Here is an 18700-nt window from a genome sequence, read left to right as displayed (position 1 = left end):
TGAGGATGCAGGGTACCCCACAATACCATACGCGATACATGGCCTGCAATACTGCTAATATCACGAACAAGTGGCTCTCTGATAATCGTAGATAATTGTATAAAAAGCCCATGAAAGAGGTAAAGTACAGGATTTGTGTGTCAATGGAATGAAACAATGTACAGAAAAGGGGCTTTAAGTCTCATCTTAGTGTCTCTTTGGTGTTTAACAAACACTAACTTATCAATGTCCACGTGGGCCATCATACCTATGTAAAACTGAAAATACATGTGTCATGGGTCAGGGGGACAATAAGTCTCTCTTGTGTGATCTTGGTGTTTACCAGCGGGTCAAACAGAGCGCACATGTGGCCGCTGGCTCCGCCTCGGCCATGTGACAGAGTGCGGGCTGACTCAGCCGGCTCGTCACGCAGCGTCATTCTGGAGTCGCACAATTATGAAAAAGCAACCTTCCGCTGGAGCTGCAGCCGAAGCGGATCTCTCCAGCGTCCACTGGGCTTTCCTCCCAAGGCTAACCGAGAGCAGCAGCGATAGATGGTTAAAAGCCACCACACAGCTCTTCCTGAGTCTCAACGGTGAAGAGAATGGTATGTGACCCGGCTCTCCTGCCTTCTTCTGGGGGGGGTTATAGTCCGCTCAAACAGCCGCTGAGGACCGTCGTCACCACTCGGGGTATTTTTTGTGAGTGTCGGGTCTCCCCCCTCAGTGCATGCTGCCTGTCAGACACCCGGGTCCCGGTGCTGGGAGCCGCGTTAGCTGACAGCCTGGCTCCCCCGCGCAGGCACCGGGTCTCGGACAGAATAAGCTGGTTGTAAACGGTGACACAGCGTCTGGCGAGGAGTCCCCGAAAACCACACACGGGCGTAACGTTAGCCGGCTATGTAGCTAGCTCGCTAGCGCTTGATGCTAAGCACCGAAGCAAAGCTAACTAGCCGCGGTAGCTGCGGTAGCTGGCTGCTGTTAGCGCTGTGCTTCTGCTCGCTGGACGGTCCTTCACAGATACACAACATGCTGAAGAGCGTGTGAGACATGCTGAAGACACACTGGTTTGAGCCAGCTGTTCCAGATGTCCAATGAGACACGCTGTCATTGCCAGTAACAAGTCAATGGCACCTTGAGTGGCAGCCAAGTCTGAGTCGAGTGTTTCTGCGAAGAAGAGTGAAAGTGTTGAAAAGGTTGAGTGTCTCAGACTTGAACATCTGTACCCTCACCGCTGTCTGTCCTGGGCTGCTGGTGGAATGTTCAGCGCAGCAGACAAAGCTGAAGACGCGTGTTCGGGACAGACATAGGTTTCTGAGGATGTCCTGTCTCCACACCGAGGAGCTCAGGGAGAAGATGACATGAAGCCTAAACTCTGGTCCACTTCTGAACACAGTGTTGTTGGATCGTTGAATAACAATGATTGGACTATATCAACTCGCAATGGAGCACAGATCCACAGATCAGCCCTGTTCATTAATTGCTAGTGGAGATGAAACTGTGTGAAAATGATTAATGATCAGTTATTACTGTTTTCATTTTGTTAAACTGCCCAGAAAATGTTATATTCAAGTAATAAATGTATTATTGATTAAAAAAAAAAAAGCCAACACCATATCAAATGTGCAACATCAACATTAAAGGGAAAAGGCTTTAGTCAGTTTAGCTTTTAATACAATGAAAACTTCCTGTAATGCAGGTTTAAATTAACTCAAGCTTAAGTAAATCAATCATAGCCATATTTTTTTTTCAAAAGTCTTGGTATAATATCGGCTGATTAGTAAGTCACTTCAGGACCTCATGTTGATGCTGAATGCTGCTTGTTTCATTTCATCTCAGTGTCAGAGTCTCGCCTGCATTTTACGTTTTTCTCCGAGTGGAAGAGCGGGGGAGAGAGATTGGCAACTTGTCGTGTTAAAATATCAGCATTTGCACAAATTTGGTGACAGTGGATTTAGCAGTTGCCAGTCTTGACCAGAACATGAGCAGCTCTCCTGCTGTCACTGTGTTCTGCTCCTTCCTGCATGTTTTTGCTACACATATCAAATCCATGTTGCTTGTTGCACCGCAGTCTTGGAGACTTGTAAACTTTGGTTAATGCTGGACGGTATCAACCAAATCACCACAATAATCACAGTGGTTAAGGATTGAAACACGACAACTTACCATTGGGGAGATGGCACTGTTACCATGACATCAGTGTCTCTTTGAGATAGTATAGGGAGAGATGCCATGACATTAACAGTGTGGCAAATTTCTGATTGTACAAATGTACACATTTGTATTGTTGTATCACCCCGGCACTTTGATGCAGCTAATGAAAAGACAAGTCAAGAAGAAACAGATGGCAACTGTGGTCAGAGGAAAACATCATCCAAGATCTTGGATGATATCTTATCTCCCTTTATGGAATTGACATAACCCCCTCTCCTCTACTGCATTTGCTTTTATTCAATGGGAAACCAGAGCGGCTGGAGCTTGTCTTATTTTCCACAGTACTGCCTTGAGCTGGTCACATGCCCCAGCTTACCCCTCAATAAGGGAAGGTTACTTCCAGAATGCTCTGCATGATTTCAACTACAACTGGTTCATCAGAGTAGTCAGCATGATTTGATTTGTATCACCAGGTAGCAAAGCTTTGTTATTGAAAGTCGCAGTCTCTTATGTAATGGTGGCTGGTTGAACTGGTCATCGGCTCAGGCTTTAGTGCCCTCAACTGTGAGAAAAGGGTTTGCATCACTTTGTTGCTGTGCTGCAAAGTGCACTATAGCAAGCCTGCAGAATGACTGCACTATGCCCCTGAGCTCTTTTTAAATGCTGCACAAAAGGCAACTGGATTAGCCTGAGGTTTTTGAAGACGTTTCCCTGCTAGTCCGAAAGAGAAGCTATGGCCTAAATGACTGACAATGACTGTGGTCTTGCTCTCTCATCTGTTCTTACCATACAAATTGGGGTTTTTTGTGATCTGTATCCCCAGGTAGCATTTTTTTATTCATCAATTGAGCTGCTCCCCTGTAGCTCTTATCCAGCTTAATCCTCCCTCAACTGCTTCCCCTTGTAGCTCCTGGTCAGGCACGCAGCAGACTTGTGTGCTCTCTGAATGACCCCTGACTCACAAAGAGCACTGGAGGGAATACCTACTTGGTGTATCTTCTTATTTCAGATGTTGCAGTTATTGTATTGTATGTGCAAAGAGATATGTAGTCCCTTTAAGCAGGGAGGTATAGAACGCATTAGCTTGGCAACTATCCCTGCTGGTATCGCCTAACCTTGGATGGCTTACACCTTGGTTCATATAACCATGAGGGCCAGATGTTGAGGAAAAAAAAGTCATCACATGCTTTACATTACTAGGTTATCCAGCTGCTTGAAAGGAGGAATCTGGATGGCATGCCAGCATGCTATCAGCTCATGCTGTGCTGCTTTTCAGAGCTGTGCTCCAGGGGCACAAGTGAGAGAGCTTGAGAGCCATCACACTTTGGTCTCATGACTGCACGAACCAACTTGACTTATGTTTTCTGCCTTCCAGGAAGCTTATCTGAAGCCTATGTTGAACCCTTTCCCTCGATTTAACACTCAATAGTAGTTGGAGATCTTGAAATTACTTAGATGGGGTAAGGATTGCAAAGTGATGAGGCCTGTGTGTGTTAATTTGTCTTGTAGTTTGTGATTTTTACCTTACTTTGACCACATCAGAAAGATATCAATATATTTAGTGTTCTAAGAATGTTAACATAAATGTTAACATGTTGTTCTGTCCAGAGCTGTAAACGTGAGACATGTATATGAACAATATTTACAAAATCAGGACTCAAGGTCTGCTGCAGACCTGCGCTCCATGAGATCTTGCACAATAATGTTGTGCAACACTGTTTAGTCATGTTGTTTACATATTTGATTATCCTGAGTGCCTTTGCTGGTAAATCCTACCTGTGTGTTTTTGCCAAACTCGGAAATACAGTAAGATGTATCATATCCAGTGCATTTACATGCCAATATACACAAGTAAATGTTGGAAAAAAAGCAAAAGTTTATTTTGCTCTTTCATTCAATTCAATTCAGTTTTATTTGTATAGCGCCAAATCATAATATACATTATCTCAAGGCACTTAAAATAGAAGGTCAAGACCTAAAATCTATAGAGAAACCCAACAGTTCCCACAATGAGCAAACACTTTTGCGACTGTGGAGAGAACAAACTCCCTCATTAACAGGGAGAAACCTCTAGAACCAGTGTGGGCGGTCATCTGCCTCCACTGGTTGGGGTGAGCAAAGAAAAAGGGGAGGAGAGAAGAGATGGAGGGGAGAGAAGAGAGAGTGATAGTGGGGAGGGGGAGAGAGAGAGGCGATCAGGTACCATCAGGTATCAGATCTGACTGGTTAAAATGTAAACAATAACAGTGTAAAGATTATTATTGATAACAGTCACAATTCATATAATAATTAATGACTGAAGTATTGTTGTTAATAATAGTAATAATAGTAATAGTTTTTGTCTTTCTGTTTGTTCATAGAACTAGTCTTCTGTTTGGCTACTGCTCTCAAATGTAGTCCTGTCCCCACTACCACAAGTGAAATAGACTTGCCAAGCCAGATGTTATCTAAGCCCATATTACGTCAGAGAGGGCCAGAGGAATGATGGGTTGACCGGTTAGTCTTGTTGCATTGTTGGGAAAAAGAAGGAAGGAACAGGAAAGGAAGTTGGCAAGGTTTCTGAGTTCATACTGAGTGTTGTTCTGCACTGGAAGCTTACAACAGGAAAATGAAGTGAAGTGATCACATTTGCATCACGCCATAGAAACATCCACTTTCTGCATGGTGATGCAGATAAACATGACCAAACACACACATCTATAAACATGCATTGGTGAATTGAATGATATGTTAAACTGCTGTTATATTTCCTATAGGAACAGAGGAATCATAAAAGCTGGTGCTCGGAAAAAGAAGTCAGAGAGGAAGAGGGAGGGAGTGAGGAAGTTGCAGTGTGTGTTTTTGGCAGGAGTGCTCAAGAGCTCAAGTCTTTTGTTGCCTGACATTCTCAGGTACCATGGTTACAGGTTAGCAGAGCTCAGTCCTGCTTTATCTCCCTCAGTAACACTTTGTTGGACCAAGATGACATTGCAGTCTTCACAGTGCATCACTAGAGACCGATCTCCCTTAAGTCACACAGTGTGTCTAACACCTGTCTCTGCTCCAGCTGGCAATGAAACCCTTCACATTACTGTAGATATGAGGCACTGATTAGGTCACTTATCAGTTTACAGGTTGGCCCTGAAGAGTCATTGTCCCACTGTACATCTTGAAATTGACATAGAATAGTAACTTTACAATAGCTACATATCTCAAAGATGTTGGTGGTGGTGGGCTATCCCCCACTAATTCCGCAAACATCTGTCTGTATGTGGAACGCACATCTCACGAACCGTTTAACTTATCGGATTCATACTTTTCATGTCTTTTAAATCCATAGATTCACCTTTTTAATTTCCATCATTTACTTTCATACCTCTAAATGTGCAAATTTGTATTTTTGGTGGATTTAGGGAAATAAGTGGTTTTGATAACTACAGGTTTTTCTACACTGTGGTTAACTAAGGGTTCAGGAAAAGGGCCAACCAAAATCTGAGTCTTTATTTAAATGCATGATTATTCCCAAAGTGAAGATGATAATTTACATCTACAAATAACATCTCACACATCCAATTATTGGCCACGTTGTAAGACCAAAATAATTTGAAAGATGCTCAGCCTGGTGCCAGTTGCAGACATTGTAGTTGTAGATTTAGAGATCTGTATTGAGTCTCAATTTAAGGGGAAATATGATTTTACAGTAGATGGCAAAAATACATATACACAACAGTAATAAAGGACACTGGACATCACTCATAGCAAACAACCAGATATAGGCACCTGTTCATAAAAGGTGCCCAAGCATTGGAATGGCTGTGAGTAAAATACAATTAAATTACACTTTTGACACAACCTTCCTGATATATAAAAATATTTTAAGGTCATTTTGTAAATCAAAAATGCAACTTTTAATAATTTTCCACAAATTTGTGAAAACAACGTCTGGCTTCCATGTGTGAAAATAGCTTTTTTTTAATAGTTTTTCTGCCCTCATTTTCATCTAGATGTCTATTTTGTAAATGTTTGTGCTCTTGGAAATTAGTTTGAAAGTAGAGGGTCCTCCTGATGCGCCACTGCAAGAAAAGTTGTTAAGAGAGTTTTTGTGTGTACTGCATGAATCACAGTTGGTGGTGTGTCTTCAGAGGACAACTAGGTGTATATCATTGAAGCCTCTGCCCATCCACTAATCCTCTCCCACACCTCCGCCTCCCTCGTCTCTTTCTCCCCAGCCTAAACGTAATATCTAGTTTGTCTCAGACACATTCATCTGCCCTGTGAGTGGCTTCTTACAGATTAACTGTGGATGGAGTTTGGAGGCTGCAACGTCTCGCTGATCACTCAACTTTTAACTCGCACCCGGATCTGTGTGGTAACAGCATCGCTGTAGACTTTGAGACCTGTTTGGACATTGCATGGACATCTTCAGAGACGTATGTAGTGTAGGGATTTGTTGCTAATAATCCAGCGCTGAAGGGGAGTCTGCGGTGACTGTGGTTTGTCCAGGAGATGCATGAAGGAGCCTTGGTATGTTCCTGTACAAAGCCCTTAAACACAGAGATGAAGAGGAGGACGTCCAGGTAAACACTCAGTGGCTTTGTCTCACTGGTCAAACAGTGGGATGACCCATTACTATAAAAAAAGTGATTTGTTGTAGATGCATGGAGCTAGAGGCACTATGGACAGAAGAGATTTGACTCCCGGTATTGAGGATAACTGATTGAATTCTACACGTGGGACTTTAGGGAAAGTTAAGTAATCATGGTTCAAAACTATGACCTCTGTCTATAACCATCTATTTAACTGTAAGCATGGACTAGTTAGAACCATTTTCAGCTAACTCCAATAGAAAAGAGCCCAGTTACCTACTTCCCAACCCATTTACACGTACACTAGAACAACATTGCTGTTTGAGTTTCAGGAACAGTTGAAAGTCTTTGGTGTGAAGCAGGTGATGGTGTTTGCAGGTTTCCTTTCTTTGTGCTGGCAGGGATTAATGCTGCTAATCATTAGCGGATCCCTCTGAGCCGTGCTGAGGGAAACAATGAGGAATGAAGCATTTATTGAAAATTCCTGTGACATAATCCTTGTTTTGATAAAATGGTGACATAGAATGAGATTGTTTTGTCAAGGTTTATAACAATGTCATGCAGCTTTTGTCAATGTGCCTCCTGAACTGTGGTTGCCCCAATTTCAAATGATTTTATTTATTTTTTTATGAAGCCTCCTAACCCCTTTGTTTTCATATACTAAATCCTAGATTAAGTGGTTACAACCTCACAAGAGCTCTTTTATGATGTGTGGAGTTCATTATTTACAGAGAGAATTGCTCTGAACCAAAGTAAACTTGCCTATTTATTTTTTTCCCCTGTGTTCTGGTCACTTTTTTTTTACCTGTCCTTTTGATACTACAGTGGCAATAATGTCAGCCCCGTTTCTACAAACGATCAGTTACTGTACAGAGGAGCATGGTTTTTTCCACATTCTCCTGGGAAGAGTTTGTTACTTTAATTCACCAAATGCAAATATAATAAACAGCACTCATGACATGAAGAACATCAGCTGCTGTCTTCTACTCACAAAATTTTTTCTCTCTGTTCGCAGTCCCAGAAACCCTGGATAGAAAGCACTTTCACCAAGAGGGAATGTGTGTACGTACTTCCAGTGTCAAAGGACCCCCACAGGTATGTGCTCAGCCGATCTGCAGTCAGCTCTGTGGTGATAGCCATGGAAACGGGGTAATTGTATGGTGTGGTGTGTTAAAGGAGGCTCAAACCCAAACCACTACTCTGCAAAGACTAAATGAGTCTGTTTCTACACAATTTAAATGTTTTTGTCTGTCAATATAATTACAGCATTAAATGAAGGGGGAGACAAAGTGATGAACCTGTGTGTCATATTATTCTCCTGTGCTGGCGATGGGATTCCTTATCAATTTATCATCAGTCTGCCATTTTAGAAAGCTTCAAATTCATCCTTTAGATTTTGTTAATACCCCACACACCTTTATTTGATCAAGTGATATCTGATTCCCCCTTATTAATCCCAGTTTATTTCCTTGTGTACTGTTATTTTGATAATTTTCTTGGTCTGAGTGAAGAAAACGGCATAGTTGCTATTTCTCGTTGAAATGAAGCAAGGTTTTTCTGCCAACTTACTGGAATCTAACAATGCAGTGTTGAAATTGTACAGAAGGCCTCTTATTGGTTTTGCTTGCAACCCAGTCATTCAATGTACACACCAAGTAGCTGGTATAAACCATCAACCAGTTACAACGGAAATACAACTTCTATTAGAATTCTCAGTTATTTGATGGTATTTAGTGTCCTACCATTCTGTGTATTTTACTGTTTAGCTACCTCCTTTGTGTGTAAGCTATTTCTGTTTTTAGTTATACTTTCTTTAGTTAAACCATGCTCTGGGGTGACTCGTTTCCTTTGTTTTCTTTTGGATTAATTATTTGCCACTGGATTGTCTCCACTAACTATAGTACGTGCTGCGGCTTGTAGATGAGTCGGAGTGATAAGTGAATGGTAGCCCATGCAGGCCGGCATTTGACTGCAATCAAAGTGAGAGTCCACTTGGCAGGTGTCAAAACTCTCTTGGTTAAAGGCCAATCTAACCGGGCTCACAGATAACCTTCCTTCATGTCGTCTAACCAAGAACTTACCTTTCACCAGCAGAGATCAGAGCATTATAACCGTCTTTGTACAATTTCAAAATGTGTTTTTGGTCTGGAGTGATTTATTTTCAAATCTATATGTTATAATGTTGATGTGAAATTCCTTCCAGATGCCTTCCAGGATGCCAGATTTGCCAGCAGCTGGTCCGGTAAGTATTTGTCAGGCTCTTGTTTGACTCGTTGTTACCTGATATGATTAGCCTGAGAGAAATCATGCAAACCAGTTTATACCAGACAGAAAAGCCTGCAGGCAAATTCTTTTTCAGTGTGATTCCCCTGAACACCAGCCCTACTCAGGAAACAATTAAACTTCCAGGCTTTGTGTGTCAGGATGCACATTCTCCCCTGAGGTGGTTTAAAGGAGTTTACAGGAACAAAAAAGCTCCTACTGGTCATTAATTGTTTTAATGATACTTTGATGGAACATAGATAAAGCTCACCTCCAGTCAAAACAATCTGTCAAATATTGTCATCAGGGTTTGTTGTTAGGATAAAAGTTTAGATTTTTTTCTATCTAGCTTGTTAGCTGTTTTTCCTTCCCCTGTTTGTATTGGTCACTGGTAATGGATTATGGTTATTCATTGCTGTTTGCTGTGATTTAAGTTTTAATTTTTCACCTCAACCATGAACACAATTTGCGCCTCAGTAACTTCAGGTAGATTTTCATCGGCATTGTTTGTATAGATAACAACTCCCATGATGCCCTGTTGCTTCATCATCGTCAAACTAGGTCTACCTCTTCTTTTATTATTGTTTTTATTGAGAAACCCCTTGCGGCCTAAGATGGAGTTTGTAAGTTTGAATGTACCGAAAGTCAACATCCTCACCAGTTTGATATATATACACACATATACAGTATATATATATATATATATATACATATATATATATATATATATATATATATATATATTTATATATATATACAGATGTTCCTGCATTTAATTTGTCTGCTTGAATAAGTATATTATTGTTATGTCAATTAAATTTATTCTGTTCCTCCTCAAGGTGCTGCTGTGGGCGGCTGGTGCGGCAGCACGTTGGCTTCACAGCCAGCTTGGCCACCAAGTACTCGGACGTGAAGCTGGGTGAAAACCCCAGCCTCTCCATGCCGGAGCTGGAGGAGTGGTCAGTGGAAAAACACACAGAGGCAAGCCCCACTGACGCCTATGGTGTCATCAACTTCCAGGGAGGGTCTCACTCGTACAGAGCCAAGGTATGAGGGCAAATTCTTCTGTTGGACGACAAGTTTTTCATGAAAAAAGAAAAGTTTTATGTGTCTTATTAGCTGTGACATGTATGTGGAAAAATCACAAATTAAATCACTTTGTCATAAGCCTTTGTTATAAGCCGATTTGATAAATGAATTAGAATTAATAAAGTTACGTTGAACTGGTTTTGGTCACCTGTAATATCTGTAAAGGGATAGGCTCATTGGAAGTCTATCCCTGTTGCGTTTGATGGATGCACATTATTTAAATCTCCTATTTCAAACTCTGATTAGTTTAATCAGACATGTGGGATGTTGTTAGCCAGTTTTTTTACACCTTTGTGTTTCCTATGTGTGCGTCTATGTGAACACTTGTGTGTGTTTGTGCAAACACGGACAGTATGTGCGTTTGTCCCACGACTCGCGGCCGGAGAGCATCCTGCGCCTGATGTTGAAGGAGTGGCATATGGAGCTACCCAAGATCCTCATCTCTGTCCATGGAGGAATTCAGAACTTTGAGCTGCACCCGCGCATCAAGCAGGTGGTGGGAAAGGGCCTCATCAAAGCTGCAGTCACCACTGGGGCCTGGATTCTCACTGGAGGGGTCAACACAGGTATGCAGAGATTCTTACTCTGATTCGGGCAGAAAGTTGAAAGTTTCCCTCCTGAATCTGCAGTTTCAGAAATACTATTGAATTTACAGGTGTAGAGTCCAGACAGGGGAAGTCATAAAATGTCCTGGTTGAGGTCAGGTAATATGTGGGGATTAACAGTGTACCAGAATATATTGTTTACCAACTTTCACATTTAACTTAATTTAGAGTTTGAGCTGTGTTTTGACATAACAAGCTCAACTGATGTGGAATTCAGAGTGTAAATTACGAAACTGCTCATGAGACTGGCTTATAGCTGTTTGACAAACATAGATCTGTGTTCAGCATGCTGCAGATTCATCAGATGTTTTCATCACAGATTGTGAAACCACTTCATGCATGTCAGGCTGTACAAACTATAGGAAAGGATAGCAATGGCTGCAGTAGAAGTTAGAATCTGTTGCAGTTGTTATGAGTTTTGATGTGTGTTTCTTAAGATACAGTAACACATAAATGTGTGTCTTTTCTAAGTGTAGTATATTTGCCTGTAGGTGGCACATATTAAAACATTGGCATTGTGGTTCTGCAGTTTTATGACAATAGCCATGGTTTTATGCACTTTGTGTCAGAAACACTTTGCATCCTTGGTTGAACTTAAACTAGGCTAGGAGGGGATTGATATTTAAATATTTAAAAATAAATTAAAGATTTCATATCCTCAGCGGCCAATTGTGAGTGTAATAAAACACACCTATAACGAAAGAAAAATGGCATGGACGTAAAGAAAGATGTCTGCTGAATGAATTTTACTTTCCACAACTGCTCTTTTATAGATTAACTAAAGACTCTTCTAAAAGAATCACTCACTGTTACACAAAGCAGCACAAACAAACAGCCACCGTCTGCGTGATGCGCTGATCTAGCAGAAGTTGTAATACTGGGCTCTAAGCATGTCATTTGGCTGCGTGTGGTGGCCAAGGTGTGTCTGCAGCCACAGCACTGCGTTAAGATGGTGTGGTCTGATCATAGTGTTTAAATCATTACTCACGGGGTCATTTACCCAAAGCAGTGATTACTTGTAATGCCACTCTAGCACTCTGTTATGTTGGGATGGTCTCCTGGCTCACAAATTACTGCTGAATCCATGAGATCCATTAGCTGAGGATTGTGGTTCGCAAACATCTCCAGGACTAATGCACTTGTTGGGGATTTGCCCCATAGGTCGTGTTTTGGTCACAGATGCTCTTGTGTTATGACTATGTCTTCTCCCATGTATTAAGTTGGTGGGATTGACCGTGTCTAGCTCACTTTTACTGGTCATAGATTTATGGTTTAAGGGGTCAAAATGTTTTTAGTATAAATTCTATTATTATCTTATCTTTTATTATCTTCTTACATCCGTCCTGTAGGTGTGGCAAAGCATGTGGGTGATGCTCTCAAAGAGCACTGTTCCAGATCATCAAAGAAAATTTGCACTATCGGGATCGCGCCCTGGGGAGTGATTGAAAACAGGAATGATCTCATGGGCAGAGATGTAAGTCTCAATCTTAATTTCTTTTTTTCGTACTCTTTGTACTCTGCTGAAACTTAATCTCTAAATTTTTATTCAGGTGCAAAAGTCAGAATTTCTCTTCTCTTCCTTTGACCATTTTCTAATTTCTTCACCGCAGATCATCGCTCCGTATCAGACGCTACTGAATCCTCTCAGCAAACTAAATGTTCTCAACAATCTTCATTCCCATTTCCTCCTGGTGGACGATGGGACAGTGGGCAAGTATGGCCCTGAAGTCAAACTGCGACGAGACCTAGAGAAGCACATCAACCTCCAAAGAATACATGCACGTAAGCAAAGCAGAAAAAAAAATCTTTCATGAGATTTTATATAACTTGAATTGAAACCTTCATATCATTTTTTTTAATCTAATTTTTTTTTGTCCAAGGATACATTATTTCTTTATTAATAATTAATTTTGATGTCAGGGGCTTTAAAGTCAAGATTTAACCCACTGTGTTGTTCATATAGGTCACAAATCTGTGGCCATGCATCATATCCAAACTAATATAGTGCCCCCTTCTGACAAGACAAACTAAAATGATGCTTCATGCCATGCTGTCCTCAGTTAGTTTTCAATGATGTGTATTACTTATAAGTATTTCAATTTTAAGTTCCCTGAAGTGTAAAATAAACCTCAGAAGTGAACATGAAGGCATCATTATCCACTGATTGGAACATAATTATTCTCTTATCATTAAATAGACAAGGCAAACTAGTTAGTAATTATTACAATAAAAGTAAAATCATCATATCTCCAGGAAATTTCTAATTCTTCCAATTCTGCTTTCTAAAATCTAATTTAAAATACTGACTTATTTCATAAGAAATCCACAGAGGAGGTTAGTTCAGTCTTTGTAGTGTTCACATAAGAAGATACCAGTGTATCGTGGCACACCCTTGATTTGGCTTTCCCTGGTGGGCACTGTTTGATAACATTGAGGTGGGCATTATCATATCAACCTTTAACAAACTGTCACTTGGGTGGAGCTGCATAAGTGAATGTGATTGGAGCTGGAGGAGAAAATGTCACATAAACCCAAACTTCAAGCAGGCCATTTGTTTTCTGTCTTGTAGGTATTGGTCAGGGGGTACCTGTTGTGGCCCTCATCTTTGAGGGGGGTCCCAATGTGATACTTACTGTGTTGGAGTACCTTCAGGAGAGCCCTCCTGTCCCAGTGGTGGTGTGTGAGGGGACGGGGCGAGCAGCTGACATATTGGCCTACGTCCACAAGCAGACCGAGGAGGGAGGGTAAGACACACATGCAAAGACATGGAGTGGGTGGGGCAAAGAAAATTAAGCCTGATTGGTGTGTCAGTGTTAAAGAAATTTAAAATATGTTTTTTTAATTATTATCACTAATGAAATAATAGAGAGATTATAGAGGAGAAGGGAATGAATAAAGAAACAGTACAATTATCCTACTGCGTCCTGTTATTATAGGCATGTCGTTTTAAATTTTAAATCCACAAGAAAACGGGAAAAAAACAACTCCTTTTGAAAAAGCGGTGACATACACGTAGAAGACACTGATATGGATTTCCAGAGAGTTTGTGGTGATAAGAGCTGATGAAGGTGTCAGGCACTGTAAAAAAGATCATGGGATCTTCGCAGCTGACTTAATACGTCACTTCCTGTCTCTTTCTGCTGCGTTCTCCACATCTAGCCTGAATAATGCAGAGGACTTGTTGCTGTCTGTGCAGAAAACCTCCCACTGAGTTGTGCATGTGTGAAAGGAAAATGCTGGGTAAACTCCATAGCCAATTCTCTGGATTTTACCCGGAGGTCATGTCTGAAAACGGCTAATGACGTGGACGACTGAGAATCTGGAGAGACTCGTGCTTGGATGAAACCTATCAAGCATTTTCTAGCGGCGTGTTTCATGCAGTGTAAGTGTGACCATGTAACAATGTCATTTTCTACAGCGGTCTTCCTGATGGAGTGGAGACTGACATCATTGCAACCATCAAGAAAACCTTCAACTTCAGCCAGAGCGACGCCATCCACCTCTTTCAAACTCTGATGGAGTGCATGAAGAGCAAAGAACTGGTGAATCCCTGCTCTTTCATTTTTTCAGTCTCTTCATTCTCTCATTTAATTTAATTATTTTATACTGACAGTGAATGCAACAGTTCAATAAACGTACATAGAATCCTCTAATACAATTCTTCTGACACAACTTCCGACAGGTCAGCCTCATCAGCTGAAGGTTCCACTGGTAGTTTTTTATAAATGAAATGTATCACATGGATAATGTCTATGGGAACATGGCAGTAAGTGCTCTCTTCTTTCTTGGAAAACACCAGATCACAGTGTTTCACATCAGCTCAGACGAGCACCAGGACATTGACGTAGCCATTCTGAGGGCATTACTCCAAGGTTAGTAGATGATTTCTCTCCAAGATCCTCATCCCACCCCCACCCTCCTCTCTCTCTCTCTCTCTCTCTCTCTCTCTCTCTCTCTCTCTCTCTCTCGTAAAGTTGATTCAGTCTATTCATACGCTGACGTTGTTGATACTGGGAGATTAAGGTTTCAGGACTTGGTCATGTTTTCATTCTGATATAGATATGCTTTGAGAACAGAGTTCCCCCTCTGTGTTCCCCTTTCTTTCTGTTCCTGAGGAGATTGTGTTGCTGGCATTCACAGGGCCTCCTCATTCCAGCACTGTCCGTCTCTGAGCTGGATGTCTCTCAGTCGTATCCCTCCTTCGCTCTCTCCGTCTGTTAAAGAAGTTAGACATTCACCTGAGCAACTCTACCTTTGTTTCTGTTCTGCTGTAGAGGGTCAGTTTTGTGTATTTTGTGTCAATGCATTTCTCTTTTCAAGTATGGCACTTATTTTTCACTTGAATGATGGGTGTCGCAACAAATCCACAGCAGAGACAGTTGTTCACACGCATTCCACTTAATTTAAACAAAAGCCAGGCATTTACACCTGACAGCAGCTGATCGATCACCTGGAGAAACAGGTTTGGACGATCAAAAGAAAAACAGTTGACTGCGACTGAAATGTCCACTCAATCAAATATATGCTGGCCAAGAGCACATTCATCTTGGTGAAACAGTAACTCATCCTTTAAAAGGACCCAAGGGTGCGAAAGCTCTCAAGCCTTTTAAATACAATGTGTGCTGCTGAGAGACTTTTCCACTTCACCAATTCATTTTATGCACTGGATATTAAATGGAAAGTTTAATAACGGGAAATGGTGTCGTTATTGTTAAAAGCTGAACACACTGGAGAATACATCCTATTTTTTCAAGTATGTTTTATTTATCAGACTGCTTATCTGAAAACTTAATTAAGTAAAATCCCTTGATCAACTTCCAGTCTTTTTCTTGCTTATTTGAGATTTACACAATCGACTGCTTTGTAGTCTCATGCTCTGTTGCTGTATTAGTGTGTAATTGACTGTATTACTGCCCTGGCCCTGCTCTGCTAACCCCCTCTAATCCTGCGGCCTGGCATACAGGAAATACACGTTACAATACACTTGCCCGGGAATTAATATCTGTGTATGTGTGTGTTTTACACCTGTGTATTTCAGGCACCAATGCATCTGCCTTCGATCAGCTGGTCCTGACTCTGGCCTGGGATCGTGTAGACATTGCCAAGAATCATGTGTTTGTGTACGGACAGCAGCTCCTGGTAGGTCTGCGTGCGTGTGTGTGTGCGTCTCTATTCTGAAGTACCAGGGGACTGGACTCGGTCAGGCCTCTGTGAACTACTTGTCTTGACTGTAACATGAACCCTATTACTGTCGTCTTCGTGAGCAGCCCTCAGTGTTCGTGTTTATTTTTAAAGTCGGGGACTCCCGGCTCTTGAGCAAACAAGAGAATAGATAATAAGTTTGTTTATACTTCTTGCATGTGTTTTTTTAGTAGTTGGGCCAACGTGTTTAGTAAATAATCATTTGCTATGAAAATATGCTTTATAACAGTATGTTTATCTTTCTGTGTTAAGGTGAGCTCTCTGGAGCAAGCCATGCTGGATGCACTAGTGATGGACAGGGTGGATTTTGTCAAGTTGCTCATAGAAAACGGTGTCAGCATGCACCGTTTTCTGACAATCAATCGGCTGGAAGAGCTCTACAACACGGTAACATGATGAAATCAACCACTACATAAAATATATGTTTACGTGTGTATGCATATGTATATATATTATATGTTCTGAAGGTTTTTGTGACCCTTTGTTTTAGAAACAGCCTCCCAACAATCCAACTCTCCTCCATCTGGTTAGAGATGTTAAACAGGTAGTCAGCTCACTTTAGCTATATATTCTTTACATTTTTAGATATATTCTACCTGTTTACATTAACCAGTCTCACTCACCATTTTCATTCTCTGTTCCCTCTTTCAGAGTCATTTGCCTCCAAATTATAAAATCACTTTGATTGACGTGGGTCTGGTTATTGAGTTCCTCATGGGCGGAACTTACAGGTGCAACTACACCAGGAAACGCTTCCGAATCATTTACAACAATCTCCATAGCAACAGTAGGGTGAGTTAAAACTGTTTTGCAATGTCTTGGTAGCAATGCCCAAAATATTTTTATTTCAAATAGTTTCAAATATTATATATTTGAAACTTGTGTGTTTTACCTTTACAACAAAACTTTATTTTATCATCAAAAGTAACTACAGTAACATTGTACTAATGGCAATGAATATTTAAATGTTTTGTGAACTGTAATAAAAGCTGATCGTTCAGTAAACCTGAAGATGTTTCTATGTTGTGCACAGAGATCAGGGCGCCACACAGCAGGTCCTGGCTCTCATTTGAGGAAAAGCCACGAGTCTTTCAGCATGCAGGCTGACAAGAAGGAGAAGACGAGGCACAACCACTTCATCAAAACCGCACAGCCATACAAACCCAAGGTAAACTACTTGTGTTCACCAAAAGAGAACATGGCCTCCTTTAGACGAGAGCGTCGCCACATCTCCAGATATTATCTGTATCTAGAGCCACTCCTAATGGCAGAAAACGTCTGTCTCCTTGTTCCCCTTTTCGCTCTTTCTTCCTTCTCCTCGTAGCTCGAGTCTTCCACAGAGCAGAACAAAAAGAGGAGCAAAGAAGAGATTGTGGACATAGACGACCCAGAGACTCGGCGGTTCCCTTACCCTTTCAATGAGCTCCTGGTGTGGGCTGTACTGATGAAGAGGCAGAAAATGTCGCTGTTCTTCTGGCAGCATGGCGAGGAAAACATGGCAAAGGCACTGGTGGCCTGTAAACTCTGCCGGTCGATGGGATACGAGGCCAAGAAGAGTGACGTGGTGGACGACACGTCAGAGGAGCTCAAGGAGTATTCAAAGTATGTTTTTTCTGTGGCTTTGGTACATGTCAAATAGTTATTTAACCTCTTGAATTTATTTTAGAAAGCACCTTGTTGATGGAGCTGATGTTTTTCAGTGAGTTTGGGACGCTAGCCGTGGACCTGCTGGAGCAGTCATTCAGACAGGACGAGACCATGGCCATGAAGCTGCTCACCTACGAGCTGAAGAATTGGAGCAACTCTACCTGTTTGAAGTTGGCTGTCTCCTCCCATTTAAGGCCCTTTGTGGCTCACACCTGCACCCAGATGCTGCTGTCTGACATGTGGATGGGAAGGCTGAACATGCGCAAGAACTCCTGGTACAAGGTTCATGTTCCATTTGGATTTTATTTTTGATATCAAAAATCTTGGTCGTCTGTTAAATCAAAGTTTATTAATATTTAATGTATCTAGTGTCCAAATTCGACACAACACTTCCTTGGGACTTTAATACTCATGCCAAGGGTGAGGCGGATGAACAGTTCTTAAGATATGCAAGCCGAATATGGACAGAGATTTCTGGAATTAGTAGATAGTAGATGAGATGGATGTGCTGTCAGTAATAATGATATTTTTGTGTGACCAGTAATATTAACATCAAACGTACAGTACTTGAAGTTTACTTTGTGTTTGATTTTCTCAAGAAATTATGAGACGTGTTTTTAAACACATTGAAGAAAAAGTTCACCTGCCACACACAACACAAGTGAGATGCTGCTAAAAACAATCCTAGAGGAAACACTGATTAGTCATAAGGAGTTCTGCAAGAATAGGTTTAGATGTTGTAATGTTCAAAATACACTTATTTGACTCATTCAGTACATCGCTGCAGCGACTCTTTTCATCCTCTGTCTGAAACTCTCAGATTAAGCTGGCCTTATTGTTTGTGATTGGTCACCCGTATGTAATTTAAAGAACTGCATCGACAAATTTAGCAGCATCCACCCACAGTAGTGTGTGTTTGTTTGTGTGTAGGTGATTCTGAGTATCTTGGTGCCTCCTGCCATCCTTCTGTTGGAGTACAAATCCAAGGCTGAGATGGCGCACATCCCTCAGAGTCAGGATGACCACCAGATGACCATGGAGGACAGCGAACACAACTTTCAGAACATACCTGAAGACATCCAAATGGTCAGTCCCTCCGTTCTTCAATCAAAAATGTTTTTATCTATCAAAGTAGTCTTTCAGTCCAATAGCATAATAAATCCTTAAAAAACTTGTTCAAATTAAAAGTTTGCTGATA

The 18700-nt window shown here is 41.3% G+C and overlaps 1 protein-coding gene across 7 annotated transcripts in view; it reads left to right on the top strand.

Annotated features, from left to right (window-relative positions):
* Positions 1-386: 386 nt before the first annotated feature.
* The window catches only part of trpm7 (transient receptor potential cation channel, subfamily M, member 7), a 34145-nt gene continuing 15831 nt past the window's right edge, over positions 387-18700 (top strand). For 2 of the 7 annotated variants that reach the window (XM_069528754.1, XM_069528749.1), the window contains exons 1-18: positions 387-586; positions 7713-7792; positions 8901-8939; positions 9799-10006; positions 10401-10614; positions 12003-12127; positions 12264-12435; positions 13223-13397; positions 14072-14195; positions 14453-14525; positions 15692-15792; positions 16108-16242; positions 16346-16399; positions 16507-16647; positions 16889-17023; positions 17180-17457; positions 17556-17784; positions 18433-18588. In XM_069528754.1, coding sequence (XP_069384855.1) covers positions 584-586; positions 7713-7792; positions 8901-8939; positions 9799-10006; positions 10401-10614; positions 12003-12127; positions 12264-12435; positions 13223-13397; positions 14072-14195; positions 14453-14525; positions 15692-15792; positions 16108-16242; positions 16346-16399; positions 16507-16647; positions 16889-17023; positions 17180-17457; positions 17556-17784; positions 18433-18588 — 2442 coding nt within the window. In that variant the 5' untranslated portion in view covers positions 387-583. Of the gene's footprint in view, positions 587-6289; positions 6689-7712; positions 7793-8900; positions 8940-9798; positions 10007-10400; positions 10615-12002; positions 12128-12263; positions 12436-13222; positions 13398-14071; positions 14196-14335; positions 14369-14452; positions 14526-15691; positions 15793-16107; positions 16243-16345; positions 16400-16506; positions 16648-16888; positions 17024-17179; positions 17458-17555; positions 17785-18432; positions 18589-18700 lie in introns of those variants that run through there. The other 5 variants (XM_069528743.1, XM_069528739.1, XR_011243483.1 and 2 more) reach the window with 4 other exon arrangements.

Source organism: Paralichthys olivaceus, chromosome 1 (assembly GCF_024713975.1).
Source record: "Paralichthys olivaceus isolate ysfri-2021 chromosome 1, ASM2471397v2, whole genome shotgun sequence".
NCBI lineage: Eukaryota > Metazoa > Chordata > Actinopteri > Pleuronectiformes > Paralichthyidae > Paralichthys > Paralichthys olivaceus.
The sequence above is the reverse complement of the archived record's forward strand: the minus strand, read 5'-3'. Positions and strand labels throughout refer to the sequence as shown.